General features: G+C 45.2%; 3 protein-coding genes across 4 annotated transcripts in view; 2 read left to right on the top strand and 1 right to left on the bottom strand.

Moving 5' to 3' along the window:
• qtrt1 (queuine tRNA-ribosyltransferase 1) overlaps positions 1-15,747 on the top strand; it is a 138,684-nt gene that overhangs the window by 94,754 nt on the left and 28,183 nt on the right. The gene's annotated exons all lie outside the window — the stretch shown is intronic.
• On the bottom strand, positions 2,321-5,786 carry LOC125717610 (tumor necrosis factor ligand superfamily member 6-like). The gene is made up of 5 exons (XM_048990749.1): positions 5,281-5,786; positions 4,928-5,161; positions 3,635-3,668; positions 3,407-3,478; positions 2,321-3,297 (listed from the first exon to the last, which is right to left on the bottom strand). Exons 2-5 carry the CDS (start codon positions 5,147-5,149, stop codon positions 2,897-2,899), a joined length of 729 nt encoding a protein of 242 aa, XP_048846706.1. The 5' UTR covers positions 5,150-5,161; positions 5,281-5,786; the 3' UTR covers positions 2,321-2,896.
• Positions 10,243-14,270, top strand: tmed1a (transmembrane p24 trafficking protein 1a). The gene is made up of 4 exons (XM_048990752.1): positions 10,243-10,567; positions 12,506-12,603; positions 13,070-13,256; positions 13,358-14,270. The coding sequence occupies exons 1-4, from the start codon at positions 10,370-10,372 to the stop codon at positions 13,574-13,576; spliced, it is 702 nt and encodes a 233-aa protein (XP_048846709.1). The 5' UTR covers positions 10,243-10,369; the 3' UTR covers positions 13,577-14,270.

Below are 15,747 nucleotides of genomic sequence, written 5' to 3'. Positions count from 1 at the left end.
TATGTTGATTGCAGCCCATGATTAAAGACACTGTTCCCTATTCTGCAAAATTTAATTTTGGATGTGATGTTGAATCTGATTACCTGTCCTGGCTTCTCCGGTCTAAACGATCAGCAAAACTTTCACCCTGTGCTAGTCTGAGCTTCCTGAAGCAGTAGAGCCGTCGCACCATCTGACGCTGAATACAAAGCAAATATTGTGCCAGCGGTACATCATGCATCACCGCTGTGTGTGTAGAAAATACCATACAGGGTTAAGAAGTGAAGGTGAGGTTAGGGTTGGGGCGTCCCCCTTGGAAAGGATTAAACTTCAGAAAAACTAAAACTTCTGAGTCATATCTTACACGGGCTGCATCTGTGACACGATCCTCCACTCTTACACGTGCTCAAACCCACAGAATCATTACAAAACTCATGTATCTCATTGTCAATTTGCCTTAATACCTGTCTTTCTTTCAAAAGAGTAGGGACGGTACCCCGATGTCCTGGTCAAATCAGGCCTCCTAATCATCCCCTACACCTAATTGGTGAATTCTCTCCTGCCCCTTCACCACCTTACCTACTGTGTGGTGAGCGTACTGGTGCAGAATGGCTGCCGTCACATCATCCAGGTGGGGGCTACACAGAGAAGGTGGTTGAAGTGGCTCCCCAGTGCTTCTGTAAAGCGCTTTGGGTGTTTGAAAAAAGCGCTACATTTATGTAACTCCCAGTCATTCGTGTCATGATGTCTTCAGGTAACACTCATTTGAGGACTGCGATGGAAATGTTGGTCATTTCATCTTTTTCTAAAACCATCACTCTGTCTCGCTGCATTATACGAGGAGGATGTTGAAATTCCCAGCGCTAAAAAAACCTTATTCTTTCACACGTCACCCTTTTGGAAACCCGTTCCCACCCACTTACAGGCTATAAAGAACATCCTTTCCGCTGTACTCAGTTCCCCACGCGGTCTCACTCCACCCCTCACCCTGTCATTGTTCCTATTGCGACCCTCTAACCACCCACATTCTTTCCCATTTACTGAAAGATCTTTGCACTTCATGATATTAAGGATAGACAGCATACAGACAGAGAACATACAAAATGACAATAATGATACTATTGATTCCCTTGGGGAAATTCTCTTTTCACCTATCCAGGCTTACACATGTAGGCGAGAGCAAGCTTGGCAGTGAAGGGCAGCCACCTGCAGTGGGGTTCATGGAGCTGGGGGTTAAGGGCCTCGCTCAAGGGCCCATCAGAGACACAGAGGCTTAGTCTACTGGGCCTCGCACTGCCCCCAAATTAAAAATAAATCTCCATGAAATAAACTGATACTAATATCACATCATATATGGGTTAAATTCTGAACAAGAAAATTACTTTTAGTATGATGTATGGATATACACAGTTGTCCTCACACGTAATGAAGTATATACCCATACCCCCCCCCCCCCCCCCCCAGTTTGATTTTATTTTGTGTGCACAGCGCCATCTAGCGCCATAAAATATTTGAGGTTTCAGTTGATTTTCACCAGTTTTGAAATGATGCTTTAGAAAGCTGCACTTGTCTATAGACTGGCGTTAGGTTGGAGGCACGTTTGGTGTGCAGATTTTTTGCAAGAATTTCAACAAGACACAGAAAACCTGTGAAAATAATTGTAGAAATTGCGTAATAAATTGAAGCAATCAGATAATTAAATTTTTATAGTTTTTCTTTGATTTAATGGCAATTCCAGATGAAAAAAACCTATAACTTACAAACATAACTTAGCTGTTAAGTGGACTGACACCCTATGCAGGGCACAGCCTTATGCCATATGCTGCCAGGCTGACCCAAGGCATAACTTAACAAAGTGGCCACTAGCACCCCCCCCCCAACTGGCTAGAAACGGACTGAGGCCTGTGTTGTGTCAGTTATTATGTTATTAGGGCAAGGGGCCCCACTTGACATTATTTTAGGGCCCCAAAAAGGGTTCCGTATCGGCTTCAGGCCACCATGAAACACTGACGTGAAAAAAAATGCATTTTGCAAGGATGCTTGATGAAATATCATATTTCATGCTTTGGGGGTCCTCTTGTCCCCACGAACACATTACACTCAGCCTCAAAGTGTGGCACCAGGCCCACTGACTACTCGGAAACCAAAATAAGACATATTTGTGTTGTGTTTATGTTTCAGGAGGAAAAGACCCCGACGCAAAGCTGGAAACAAACACCTTCCAACAGAGAGAATGGATCCAATATGTATCGAAGTCAAGATTAATCCAGGATTTTCATCTTTCAGATTTAATTCTATGTGTGTTTATAGTTGTGAAAAGGAAGAATATTACCAAGACAACTTTGCATAAAGGTAATTTATTCTGCGTATATATGAAAGTGCCCTCTGGTTATGAAATCTTTCCATGAGCACCATTCGGGTCAGTCGGTGCGAATTTCAGTAGCTCTCAAGCTCCTATCACTGGTTTTCTCTTTAACAAACCAGTTCCTTCACAAACATTTCAAAACACTACTTTATTGCCTAGATTACACATAAAAGTACATTTATGTCTGTGATTCTTCATCAATGAAGCATTCAGACTTCTATTCAAAATAATAAACAAGTTTTATTAGGTTATAACAATGTAATGAATATTAGCGATAAACAAATAATTGCCAAAGTTGCAGAAACGTTAACAACTAAATAAAAGCTTTCGTTTTGGAGAGTGAGCCGACGACCCTCAAACAGTCATAAAATTCTTCAAGCGTTCAAAGCTCCAAAGGTCACAGACATGGGGGCCGCTAGGAATTTTGGGCCCCATGAAAGCATATTACATTGGGCCCCCCAACCTTTTTTTTCCTCTCTTGGAAATCGGATTCAATGCATCGCTAAAGCTGTAAAAATTATTTTAAAAAAGCACAACCACAACCATAGTCATCTACAACATGTACGCGCCAAAGAAGTTATCCGCAGGGACCTGCCTCAGCAGCCCTGTATGATTGTGCACCTTTACAAAAATGGCGTCACCCTCGTGCAGAAGGTACACCCCCCCTAGGTAGCTGTTTAGCATGCCCCCCCTCGTTTGTCCCCTGTCAAGAAATCGGAAAGTTCGCATCAGTTCCAGTTCACTATTGGGCATGCGTGGGATGGACTTCAGGACCGTGTGGGTGAAGGCGGCCCGGCTGGGCTCAGAGAAGAACACCTTGGAGTAGATGAAGTAGAAGCCCTCCGTCTTCACAAAGAGCTTCCCCTGGATGTAGTCCATCTCGTGGGTGAACGCATCTCCCCCGACGGAGCTCCACATCATGAGTCCGTCTTCCCGGGGTTGGTGTGTGCCGGCTTGATAGGGAAAGTAATCGATCACTGTCAGCTTACACTGGATACAGTGAAAAGCACTTCGTGTTTATTAAAGGGTCTGCACTGTAGTTTGCTTTTAATGACGTCTCACCTGTCAGATGTGCTGACGGCCTCGGAGGTTTAACCTCAGTCCAGTATCTTTGGCCGGTAGCATCCCTCTCGCCTGTTAGAGAAAAGGAGGATTCATTTTTTTACGGTAATTCTTTCAGGAAGTAAAAATGGAAATGAAACATTTTTTTTCTTGTACAGTGGAGGCTCAATAAGAACACATGAGCAACGTCAGAACTTCGTTCGCTAATGTGAATATCGGGGTTCCTACCCTGCTGACGCTTCTGTGTGGTTGGGGTGTCCGCCTGAGACAATGACAATCGCAGATGTTACCATGGATCCTGGACATCACTCAAATCTGTTTCTTTGAGGGCTTTGGTAAGTGGAGATATTTTATAACCCTAACCCTATTTTTTTATGTCTGCCCCCCGCAAAAATAATTATTCTAAAACATTGATCTCCAACAGGGGGCGGCATGGTGGTGCAGTGGTTAGCACTGTTGCCTCACACCTCTGGGACCCGGGTTCGAGTCTCCGCCTGGGTCACATGTGTGTGGAGTTTGCATGTTCTCCCCATGTCGTCGTGGGGTTTCCTCCGGGTACTCCGGTTTCCCCCCACAGTCCAAAAACATGCTGAGGCTAATTGTCCGTAGGTGTGCATGTGTGAGCACCTAACAGTCCTTTAACAATCTTAAACGAAAAAGTGCATTTTTGCATTTGCACATTTTCATTTAGTCTGTTCAGATGTTGTCTAAAACTTTCGAATTGTCACTATCGTTTCAATTATACAATCACTGTTAGCATTTACTGGCCGAAAAATCAGATGGTGGGCAGGATTTCGCTAATCGCTAATTACTGACGCTAATTTTTGCGGATTGGCCTTCCCACTGACTTTGAAAACCGTTAGCAGACCAATTAGGTTCTGTTGGCTGACTACATATAAACATTTAACGTTGGTCAAACGTAAGGTAGTCTGGGCTAAATGTATGTGAACTCAGATCAAGTCTATTTAAACTGGGGGACCCCAAACAGAGAACAGGGACTTGTATCACGAAACTGAATTTCTTGCTTACATGCAGAATAACTTGTCAGATTCCCTAGTTTAAATGGACCACATCCTCGCTCACTTACGTTTAGCCCACACTCTTAAACCCGAACAAACCCGATACAGGCCCGTAGTTGTATTTTCCGGGTTCTGATTGAGCACCTCAGCCATTCCGTGTATTCGTTAAATTTTACCACCAGCTCAATCAAATAATTTTATTAAATAACTCTATGAGGTATTGATTACCCAAACAAGGTGGTGTAGCGGTCGAGTAAAAAAATACATTGATCTTTATGGCTGCTGCTAATACTGGGGTGATTTCAGGAGAAGCTTTGAAATGGCTAAGTTGATTCATTTTGACAGACATAATATCATAGTTTTACACCGACAAGAAGATAATTTAAACATCATTTCTTTTGCCTGCTTAAGGCTTGTGAACAGTACTGCATTATTCATTATTCATAGATGTAGGACCGAGTCACAGACGCGTGCTGTATGGCTGCTTGGCAGAGCCCCTTACCATCGCCATGGTGTCGTACAGCTTGTAGATGAAGCAGGCCTCCACCATGACGCCACACAGAGTCACGGCCAGCAGCAGATACAGCACCGTCTGTCCCACCTGGCGCTGCCTAGGGGGAGGAGGTGTCATCATCTGGGGCAGGCAGCATGCCTGGCTGTCCACCTTGAAAGCTGGCGAATACATCTCCATTGCTTCTCTAGCTTCCCGAGGGTCCTGGGTCATCGCTGCAGCAGCCTGGATAGAGGATACAGGAGATGTTCATCTGGAGAGTCCAAGAGTCCAACCTGGCATCCACGCCGATTGGACGGGCGAAGTGAAAAACCAATGAAAATACAACTAATATTTAAAAATACCTTCCTCCACTTCTGAACAGAAAGTAAAATTCCTCAGTCGAGAGATCAGAGAGCCGCTGGCCCGGAAGAGCTGCAAAAATATGAACAAGAGAAAAATTAAATTGACGGGCAGTTAAAGAGGCTGTCTGAAGACTCCCTCTGTCGCCTCCCTCAGGTAGACCAGTGCTGCTCGTCTCTCTCATCAGCCGCTTTTACATGTGTGACAATACGCTGCTGCACAGAGCACTCGTGTGTTAACACTTCCCCTCTACTTGCTCCTGCATCAGACTCACTTCCCTGCTTTCTGTCTGTCACGTGTTTACTTTTTTTTTGTAGTGCATAAACTCAAAGTGACCTTTTAAAGGGGTTTGAATGTTTATCTGTGGGTCAAGGTTGGCGATCAGTAAAGTCATGGATGGATAATTAAAGGCACCGATGTTGGAAGTGAAGGCCTGGCTTGCAATTTCCATTCTACTTCATCCCATAGGTGTCGGGGCTCCTTGTGGACCAGGCAAGTTATTTCACAGCAAGCTCACCCTATCATATCTTTATGGACCTTGCTTTGTGCACTGGGGCACGGTCATACTGGAACAGAAAAGGGCCTTCCTTCCTCAAACTGTTCCCACAAAGATGGAAGCATAGAATACTCCATGTATTGGGTTGATGAAGTATTAAGAGTTCCCTTCACTGCCCCTTCACTGTCCAGCCCCTGAAAAACAACCCCATAGCATTATAATTCCATCCATCCATTAACTTCCACTTGATCCGAGGTCGGATCCACCAAATATTACAGCTTGCATAATGCAGTCAGGCAGGTAATGATCTCCTGGCACCTCTCGTCCACATCGCGTTGGTGACATTTGCGCACTATGCACTACCCAGCTCAAGTTCATGTGGTCTGTCAATTTGTGGCTGAGTTTCTGTCGTTCCTAAACACCTCTGCTTTGCAAGAATATCACTTACATCTGACTATGGAATATCAAGCAGGGAAGAAATTTCACAAACTGACTTATGGCATCCTGTGACAGCACCACGCTCTGCAGAACGACCCATTCCTTCACAAATGTTTGTATGGCTAGGTGCTTGATTTTATACACCTGTGGCAATGGATCTGAAAAGAAAACCACCTGAAATCAACGATTAAGAGGTGTGTCCCAATACTTTTGTCCATGCAGTGTATGTTCAGGTTCTGTGAATATACCAGTATGTATCAAGAGCTACTCTAACCCCTAATTGAAAACACAAGTAGCTAGGAGATAGTGAATGATAAAATATTTCTCACTGCAGTCAGAGAATCTACATTTTACATTTCTTCATGTTGTGCAAATTGCATAATTTCACCCTCTTCAGTCAGCGACCAAAAGCCACTTTTGTGAGAAGTGTCAGTCTAGACATTTCCCATATGTGGTTTCTTAATGATGGACCGGGCTGCTGAAACACATCCAGTCATCAGATTTCCTGTCCACCTTCAAGAAATGCCTCAAAAGTCATACCTCACCTAACCTACGCCACTCCAAGTTCCATTAACACTCTTAGTGTTGCACTTTACCTACTGATTTATGTAGTCGTCTTATTAGGTTCCTGCTTTATTTGGAAGTTCTTGTGTAGCTCCTGCTCCAGTACTGCTTACAGTTGTACTTTGAAGCTCAGCCTAGCTACACTTACGCCTAGTTAGCTCATTGGCAACCATATATTTGCAATGTGGTATTTGCCTCACTTGTATGTCCCTTTGGACTAAGCACTAAGCAATGTTAATGTGAATAATAACATCTCTGAGGACACCCTGTGACTGTCCTTTGGGCCTCCTGGACAATCGTCAACCTGAGTGTGGACCAAAAGCCTTCCATCTCTGTCTGCCCACCCCACCGCCCCCAACCCTGATTATCACTGACCCAGCTCTGGGTTTGACTGCACATTAGAAACACAGAATGGGTTTGCGCAAATCCCAACCCAGAAGATAAGATGGAGCAATCTCACCTAAACTTTGTTTTGGAACAAGAGCCTCTCCGTGTTTTTGCAGCAAATGGTCATCGTCAACATCAAAACCCGCAATTAGAAGATTCATTAGCAGATCCATCTGCAGTGACGTGGTTTTGAGTCCGGATGAGATGGTCACAGAAAAGCAGAAGTCTTAGGAAATGCCCAGAAACAGAAAGATTGCGGCGGTTTCAGTTCGGGATATTAAAAAAGCACCGCGCAGCATTTACTGCTGCTGTCGTCTCATTGGCTGACTTTACATGCGCTATTTTGGTGTAATTATGATGCATTCTGGGAATATTCAGTCACATGATAAGGAGAGGAACGGTAATAACGTTTATTGTTCACATTGCTGATGACATCATGTAAGAAACATCCCAACCCTGCTCTGAGCTCACTTTGGGTCACTGTTTTAGCTATTAGAGTTTAGTGATGGTGTACCAGGTATGTTGTGTATTAATAATAATAATAATAATAATGACACTTCAGTGATCTCTTCTTTTTGCCTACCCATCATGCTCTCCATGACACATAGACACATATGTAGGTGAAAGAAAGCTTTGCAGTGAAGGGCAACCACCTGCAGCACTGCCTGTGGAGCTGGGGGCTTAAGGGCCTCGTACAAGAACCCATGTTTCCAGTTGTTTCCAGTTGTGTTTGCTTAGTCCAGTGTATTTAAGTGTGTGTCAGTGTATGTCTCCCCAGTCTTGTCAATGATATCATTCCGTTTTCTTTAGGTTTGTATTCCAAATAAACTTGGTGTTCACCCGACTGCCCCGACCCCTGTGCCTGCTTTCCTGCTCTCTGCCAGCGTGTGTAATGACCGGACTCCAAAAAAAGACGTCTCGCCTCACAGAGGAAGACTACATGTCTTAGGCAGACGAGGTGATTTACTGGCTTCGGCAGCCCAAGGTCCAGGAAGATCCCGTGGCTAGAGCCCTTGTTACCCCGGTCGAGGGATATTCTGGAGCGGATCTCCCCGAGCCAAAGTTCCACACCACGTAGAGGAGGTTCGGCAGAACTTACTACGGCTGAGAAGAGGGGTGGCAGAAACGATGAGGAGGCAGGTAGGCCTGGACTGTGGATTACCTTATTGTTTACTGGCAGAACTGCCTGAAGTGTTCCCCAGCTCTGACGAAAGCTGCAAGTAAAAAGAAGAAGCGGAAGAATTGCGGGGGGGGCAAATTCCTCGGGGAGTCCATTAAAACCTGACTCAAATCCCGCTTGCTTCCCCATAGCTGATAGTGAAACTCACATCACGGTACTAGATCTGCTGGTGTTCGTCACACATGGGTCACCTGGCTTCGGAAGTCCTCGCTGTGCCGGCTCCCAAGACGCACCTCCTCCTCACACTCGTCCTAGATGCACATCTCCCGGTTCTCCTAGCCCTTTGCATCTTTGCCCCTTGTGTTGTTCCTTCATTGTCCCCTTCCTTGGTCTCGTGTTTACGTCCTTGATGTCCGAATTTGTGTCTGCGTTTTGTGAGTTGCTGTCCTGGTTCTTGTTGTCCTACTTGTCCCTTGTCCCTTTATTGTTCCCATTGAGGTTTTTTGCTTTTGTTCCCCCAGGTGCTGTTGAGTCCTGTCATGTCCCCTTCGGTTCCTTTAGGAGCACCTCAAGTGCCTGCCTTTGGGGGGGGGGGTTCCTGTCATGCCCCAATCGTGCTCATCCTCCTGTCTGCCACGCCCCCTCATCTACCCCATGTGGACTCCCAGTGTTACCAGCTGTTTCTAGTTATGTTTAATTAGCCCAGTGTACTCAACTGCGTGTCAGTGTATGTTCCATCAGTTATTGACGTCGTTCTGTGTTCCTGAATGTATCTATTTCAAATAAACCTGGTGTTCACCCGACTGCCCGACTCCTGTGCCTGCTTCCCTGCTCTCTGTAAGACAACATAGTTCGAAGACATGAAAAAAATATGTTGCATATGTTGAATCTGACATAAACGATCAGCAAATCTTTTGGCCTGCGCTAGTCAGAGAGCTTCACAAAGGAACAGGGCTGTCTCACCATCTGACGCTGAATGTTAAACAATATCCAACCAGCTGCATATCATGTATCACTGTGGTGTGTAGAGAATACTAGATGGGACTTAATGAGTGAAGGTGAGGTTAGGGTTGGGGCTAATACACTAATATCAAATTGCAAATGGGTTACATTCTAAACACGAAATTACTTTTAGTATATACATACTGTACTTTCTCAGGGCTGGACAGGGATCAGGTGGCGGCGGGGGGGGGGGGGGCACAATGAGATTTGCTGTCCCATATAGGCCTACATGTCCTCCTACAGACGTAATATATGACCCTCTGCCTCCAATGTGATTTTATTTTGTGTTTACAGCACCCTCTAGAGCCATAAAGAGGATTCAACCTATCTGTGGATTTTTATATATTTTCAAATGAAATTTTAGAAAACTCTGTTGATTTGTGTCAGGGTTAGAGACATTTCATTTGCTAATTTTCTGCAAAATGTTCAACAAGACTTAACGAAAACACGATAAACTAAGTAACGCATTTAACGAATCAGAGAATGTTTTTTTCCTTTGTAAAATGTATCGCTGATGTAAATTTCAGTGGGAAAAAAACTATAATTTACAAATTTGCCTGATATGAACTGGAATAGCATCGTATTCAGGGCTCTGCGTTAAGCCCTATCCTGCCAAATTTAGGCTTGAGGCACCCCTGGGATCCTGACAAGCATAAGCGTTTAAATGCACTGATGGAAGGGGGAGACTGGTTGGTAAATGTGTCGTAATTTCCACTGCAGTAAAGGAATGCCAGATTAAACATCGAATTACATGCCTTCAGGCCCTTACCACTCAACAAACACCTCAAAGTGTTTATCGCCTCTCAGAGCGCTACGCCACGCCCACCACCGTCGTCGCGACACGTCCCTCGCACATCATTGGTTAAGCGGACGTGCGTCCCACTTGATTGGCACGGATAGACCTCAATCACAACAGCGCTCCAGCCAATCGCGAGCTCTGAAAGTTCACAAGAGTAAAATAACCAGAAAAAAAGAGAGATTAAGGAAGTTGCTGGCCTAGGCGGTAGGTAGAGGTGTAGTGACAGTGCGTCCTGGGAGCACGCTGGCACTGTTTAATCGGATTTGGGTAAACAGGGGTGCAGATATGGGAACCTGCCGAAGGAGCGCGATTTCAAGCCCTGCTGGATTATTTTTAACTGTAATCCTGAGTCAGTGTTTGGATTTGATTGGGGCTTTTGGACAAAATCAGGACACCGAACTCACCTTTCTCCTGCCTGCTGGGAAAATGGAGTGTTTCTACCAAACAGCCTCGAAGAACGGCTCCATGGAAGTGGAGTATCAGGTGAAACTGTCATGTTTGTACGTGGCTGGCCATCATGTCCTGCATTGCTCAAGCGGGTGGAAAGCATGCTTTGTAGGGGAATGCCTGGATGATAAATCTGATTTTTTTTTGGAGGGGGGAAGAAAGCACGTTACATTGCAGAACATTTCTCCTTGCATGCGCTGACAGTGCGTATTACCTAGATAAATGATGGCGGATGTGATTGCGTTTTAATTAAGTCAGACATTTTTAGAAGCGGCGTGTTGTGTCTGTATAGGAGTCGAGGTGATACTTCCTTGTTGTAATTAGCTTTTTTTTTTCAAGTTTCCACGAATATAAAATTGCCACGACAGTAACCGCAAAATAATATAGCTCCTCCTCTTACAGTGCTAATCTAATCCGGTTCACGTAGTAGTGCCGTAGGTTACTCAGAAAACTGAATTTCGTTGGCAGTGGTTATATATAGGATTCGTTTCAGGTAGTGTGATACGACACTAACAGTATTTATGTCCGGGCGACTAGTACCTGATGTTTAGTGTTTAAAAGATTTTGTTACGGTGCAGGTTCGCCTCTATTTTGCGTCTTGTTCCCAGTTTCCTCTCTTGCATATAATCATATATTACTCGATCCGCCGAACTAAAACAAGAACAGTGTCCCCCCCTTTATTTTTTAAGCACTCGATTTGTATGTGGATCGGACTTTGCATATTGGACCAGCATCATCAGTGTATTGTATAATGTTGGAAGGTTTTTCTATGTATTTGTCAAACTGCAGATAAAGAAGTAGGATAAAACGCACGTGGCTACACTCAGAAAATTCCCTGAATAAACTGTACTGTGTTTTGACATCAGGCAAAGACATGTAGGCATGCTGGTCCTGTGTGTTAACGTCACTGAGCCAGCCTGCGCTGTCTTGCAGTAAGGCTGCTTAGCCGGCTCTCTGATCCTGGTCATGGGGGTGGCTTGAGGAATATAGATACATTTCAGGGAGATTAGATTTGGGTCAGAGGTCACATGGTGTAAATTTAGGGACCAATGAGAGTTTACAAGTCCAAACACCTTTTGGTTCATGTTTCCAAACAGTGTTCATTGTGCCCAAGGCTTGGTTTATGTGCGTAAGCCCCCCACAGATGTAGAGTCCATGTGGGAGGCGGGTCTTCCCTCACAGGCCCCGCCCAGTGTATCTGAAGCCACACCCACAATGCCTCCCCTTAAGATACCTAAGCGGAAGCAGCCCCTTTGTCCTGGCCTTGCCTGGTTCTGGATGGCATATCCAGACCATGGCTGTGGAGAGTGGGTTCGTAGAGTGGTGTGGACAGGCTTGTTTGATGCAGGAGTCTCCTATATCGACTCTGTCGTGACTCTGCTATATAAAGCTGAAGCTTGGCGTTGCGTTGCCGGCCGGCTGTTTTCCTGGCTTGTCATGTTACCCCTATAGTGTAAACACTCCCCCTTCCCCCACCCCCCAGTAGAAATGGTGCCCCTCCATTCTGCCCCAGAGACTGTGAGATAAGACTCTAATTTGGTCCTGCTTACCCCTTGTACACAAGCCCCCCCCCCCCCCCAATCCCCTCTATCCTACCCGTATGCCGCTGTCTGTTACCTTCCAGTACAGACAGTCACTGTGTTAGGTGACCTGTGTGCAGAGTGCTCCCAGCAATGATGATAAAATCATGCCTTAATGTTTGAATATTCAAACTCGCACCACTGGCAGGCATCGCTTGTGGTTTTCAGGTTTGCAAAATCTCCAAGTAAAAACGGTCAGGAAAAACTTTGGGCGAAAGTCTCTCATTTATTTATTTATTTTTTTTCTTTTTCATTTAAAACCTAGAAACTTTTCTGCTGCCTTCCTAAAAATCCATATCTGTTCTATGTCACATCATGGTCTTTGGCATTTATCTGTTTTTTCCTCTCTCTGAGGGACCTCTTCATCTGGATATACCTGTTCCTTGTTGCCTAGGTGATCGCAGGGGCAGGTATGGATGTTGACTTCACCATCATCTCCCCCATCGGGTACCAGCTGACCTCGGAGTTCCGCAAGTCGGACGGGATCCACACGTGAGTGAGATTTCCTTCCCAGCACGATCTCCAGCACATGGTCCTCCATGAATTTGATTATCTAATGAGAAGGCTGGTGAATGTTAAACAGTCATGGATGACCTGTGTGGACCTGTCTGCCAGTTTCCTGTCCCCCTCGATCCACCCTCCATTTTGAATCTTAGTGACTGTGTTTGTCTTCCTTTAAATTATGTTACTGTCTTTTCTAATTGGTTGAATGGTGTGTAGCTGTAATTTACTGTCTTTTCTCATTGGTTCACTAGTGTATAGTAGCACTTATTGCTAATGGAGTGGTCTCTCTCTCTCTCTCTCTCTCTCTCTCTCTCTCTCTCTCTCTCTCTCCTCTCTCTCTCTCTCTCTCTCTCTCTCTCTCTCTCTCTCTCTCTCTCTCTCTCTCTCTCTCTCGCGTTCACCCTCTCTTCTTGTCCTCTCTGTCCGTGCTCCTCTGATGGTGACCTTATCACAGGGTGGAGCCCACAGAGGAGGGAGACTATAGGATCTGCTTCGACAACAGCTTCAGCAGGTTCTCGGAGAAGATGGTGTTCTTTGAGGTGATTCTGGAGGGTCCGGGGGGCGACGCAGGGGGGGAGGACGACTGGGCGGACATAGCGGAACCCGAGAGTCTGCTGGAGTACAAGCTGGAGGACATCAGGGTGAGAAGGGCACCAAACCCCCACCAACTTTGAATCTTTTAACCCCTCATTCTGGTTAATCTCATACTGCCCCCCCCTCCCCTCCCCCCCCCCCCCCCCAGGATTCAATAGACTCGGTTCACCGTCGCCTGGAACGCAGCCGGCAGATGCAGATGTCTCTGCGCGTGTTTGAGGCACGTGACCGCAATCTACTGGAGGACAACCTATGGCGCGTTTCCTTCTGGTCCTGCGTGAACATGCTGGTCCTCCTGGGCGTGGCCCTCACCCAGGTCTACACGGTACGCCGCCTCTTCGACGACAAGAGGAGGCTTCGCACGTAGCCCCGCCCCCCTCACCTTTGCCTCAGCCACGCCCAGAAGTGGGACTTCGGGTAGGAGACAGGAACTGTCATTCAGAAGGATGGGCAAGCACTAGGGAGGAAGTGAGGTATGAGACTCTTCTTTTTCCTCTCATTGGTGGAGACCTGCCAGTTAAATCTGAGGCACAAACACCCCCGGGAGCTGTGACCACCATGCCACCACGTTCGCTACGACACTGCGGTGATGGTTTAGCGACTAGCATCCGCTCTCTCTGCCGCACCTGTCTGCACTGGCCAATCTCTGTAAATCCCTCCTATCATCCCGCCCCTTGACACGTATCCGGCCAATGGGAATAATCACCATGTTTACATTTCTTTCATCAGCGATTCCCTCATTGGTTTACAGCCCTGTTTCCCGTCTCCTCGGGTCCCCGCGGTCATCGTCACATTCTTGGAAGATTTTTTTATTTCTCTCTTTAAGTCCCTTGGAGCTCAACTTGTCCCTAATGAAGACAAGAGTTTTCAATTTTGACCGTTATTTTTAGGCATTAGAAAATTTTACGTGGAGCTGAGAGGTACTTTTTAAATTGTGTTTACTATATGTAAGGACCCGATTCTGTGATTTAAGATTATCTGCACAAGTGTGTGTGTTATGGATGTATGTGGCACTAAAGGTGTGACTTAACATGATTTAATAAAGTTTTAGTAGAAAAATAGATTCAGTCTCCGGTTTATTTTAACTTGGATATAGCTTATGAAACCACCCAGGGAGACGGTTTTGTGGTGTGTTTGGCAGTTAATGGCTGAGTTTACTTTCTTACATGACTTGTCAGCACTTAATTTGTACGGGGGTAGGGAAGCCAGCTGGAAAAGCAGGGGGCCGCTAGTGTAAAAAGTGGTTCATTACTAAGAATCTACATCCACCAAAAAAATAAATAATTGATTGACACCATAAAGGGGTTTGTATTCTGCATTTGTTGGTTGGCCCGAAGGTAGTATAGGGTAGGAATCGTATTGTGTTTGTTGTTGGCTGTGGTTGCAATATTTAAGGTAAAGGGTTACAGTCCAGTATGGCGACAAAACCAGATCTCCAGATTTCCCCAGATAAATTTGCTCATGAAGGGCAATATTTTCCTGGGTATGGACACTATTTCCAAGATAATTGGCAGTTAATATTTCATTTGCTAAGTAAATCCCAGGGGTAGTGTTATAGTGGTTGCATTTTTTTTGTTTAAACCAGGAAACTGAAATTGCTTCCAGCATTAACCTTTTAATCATTCCCAAGAGTTTCATTTTCACAGCATACACATAAATATCAAATCTACTGCTTCTGAGCAGAATTGCCTTCTGTTCATTAGACACCTGATTTACGTTAATATCTGGGTCCTAGAGAGTTCCTTTGCGGTTTGATCATATAGTACAGATGCTATGAAATCATCAGTAGACACTGATGTACAAAAAGTCGCCTTTAGGTGCCAGCGATTGTTTCAGACTAGCACCACTGCTGATAAATATCTGAAAAGACCCAACTCCCCCAAGATGCCAGTACTAACTATTTACATGCCATCCAGTGTGCAAAATGCAGAGCAATGCTCTTGATTATTGAAATATAAATTTACACCAGTCCATATTGATGACAACTAAGAGATCTAACTTGTATATATACTTGATTCATATCTTGGGCCATTTCATAGTTATTTAAATCATGAACCTGTATATTGTTAAAAAAAGATTTTTTAACTTCAAAGAATTTGCATTCCAGTGATTATCTTTAGTACAGTTTGGTGTATCCAGTGACATGGATTTTTGAATCTTGGTATAGAAGGAAACCAAATCTGTCTTCCTCTAAAAATCTTTGCATGTTTTTGGTTGCTGTAGTCGTGGCAGCTCTGAGTTCTGGTCGCATTTCCTTCATTTAACAACTCTAACAGTGTTACGAGGTGTGTCCATGTGTCCCCACCGATATCCTGCGTCGGTCTGTTCATCACTGGAGCCGAGGACCTGGGCGCCTGTTCGGAGTGATGAAAGGACAAAGACTGTAATGCAAACCCAGCACGTCATGGATGCAGGCGGCCCGTGAGGGTGAGAGCTTAATCACTGCGCAGTGGGGTAGGGTCAGATCCACACGTTTTGGGAACAGGCCTTCAGCGGTTCCGTTACCGCAGAACCCAAAGACCTCTTCTGTATCCAGTG

Source organism: Brienomyrus brachyistius, chromosome 22 (genome assembly GCF_023856365.1).
Source record: "Brienomyrus brachyistius isolate T26 chromosome 22, BBRACH_0.4, whole genome shotgun sequence".
Taxonomy (NCBI): domain Eukaryota; kingdom Metazoa; phylum Chordata; class Actinopteri; order Osteoglossiformes; family Mormyridae; genus Brienomyrus; species Brienomyrus brachyistius.
The sequence above is the reverse complement of the archived record's forward strand: the minus strand, read 5'-3'. Positions and strand labels throughout refer to the sequence as shown.

Bases quoted from the DNA above. Each gene is read 5' to 3' on its own strand.
- tmed1a (XM_048990752.1), top strand. From the start codon at position 10,370: ATGGGAACCTGCCGAAGGAGCGCGATTTCAAGCCCTGCTGGATTATTT. The intron at 12,604-13,069 runs GTGAGTGAGATT...ACCTTATCACAG, and splicing joins AAGTCGGACGGGATCCACAC to GGTGGAGCCCACAGAGGAGG. The intron at 13,257-13,357 runs GTGAGAAGGGCA...CCCCCCCCCCAG, and splicing joins ACAAGCTGGAGGACATCAGG to GATTCAATAGACTCGGTTCA.
- LOC125717610 (XM_048990749.1), bottom strand. From the start codon at position 5,149: ATGACCCAGGACCCTCGGGAAGCTAGAGAAGCAATGGAGATGTATTCG. The intron at 3,669-4,927 runs GTAAGGGGCTCT...TCATTGTCTCAG, and splicing joins TGTACGACACCATGGCGATG to GCGGACACCCCAACCACACA. The intron at 3,298-3,406 runs GTGAGACGTCAT...TTCCCTATCAAG, and splicing joins GCCGTCAGCACATCTGACAG to CCGGCACACACCAACCCCGG.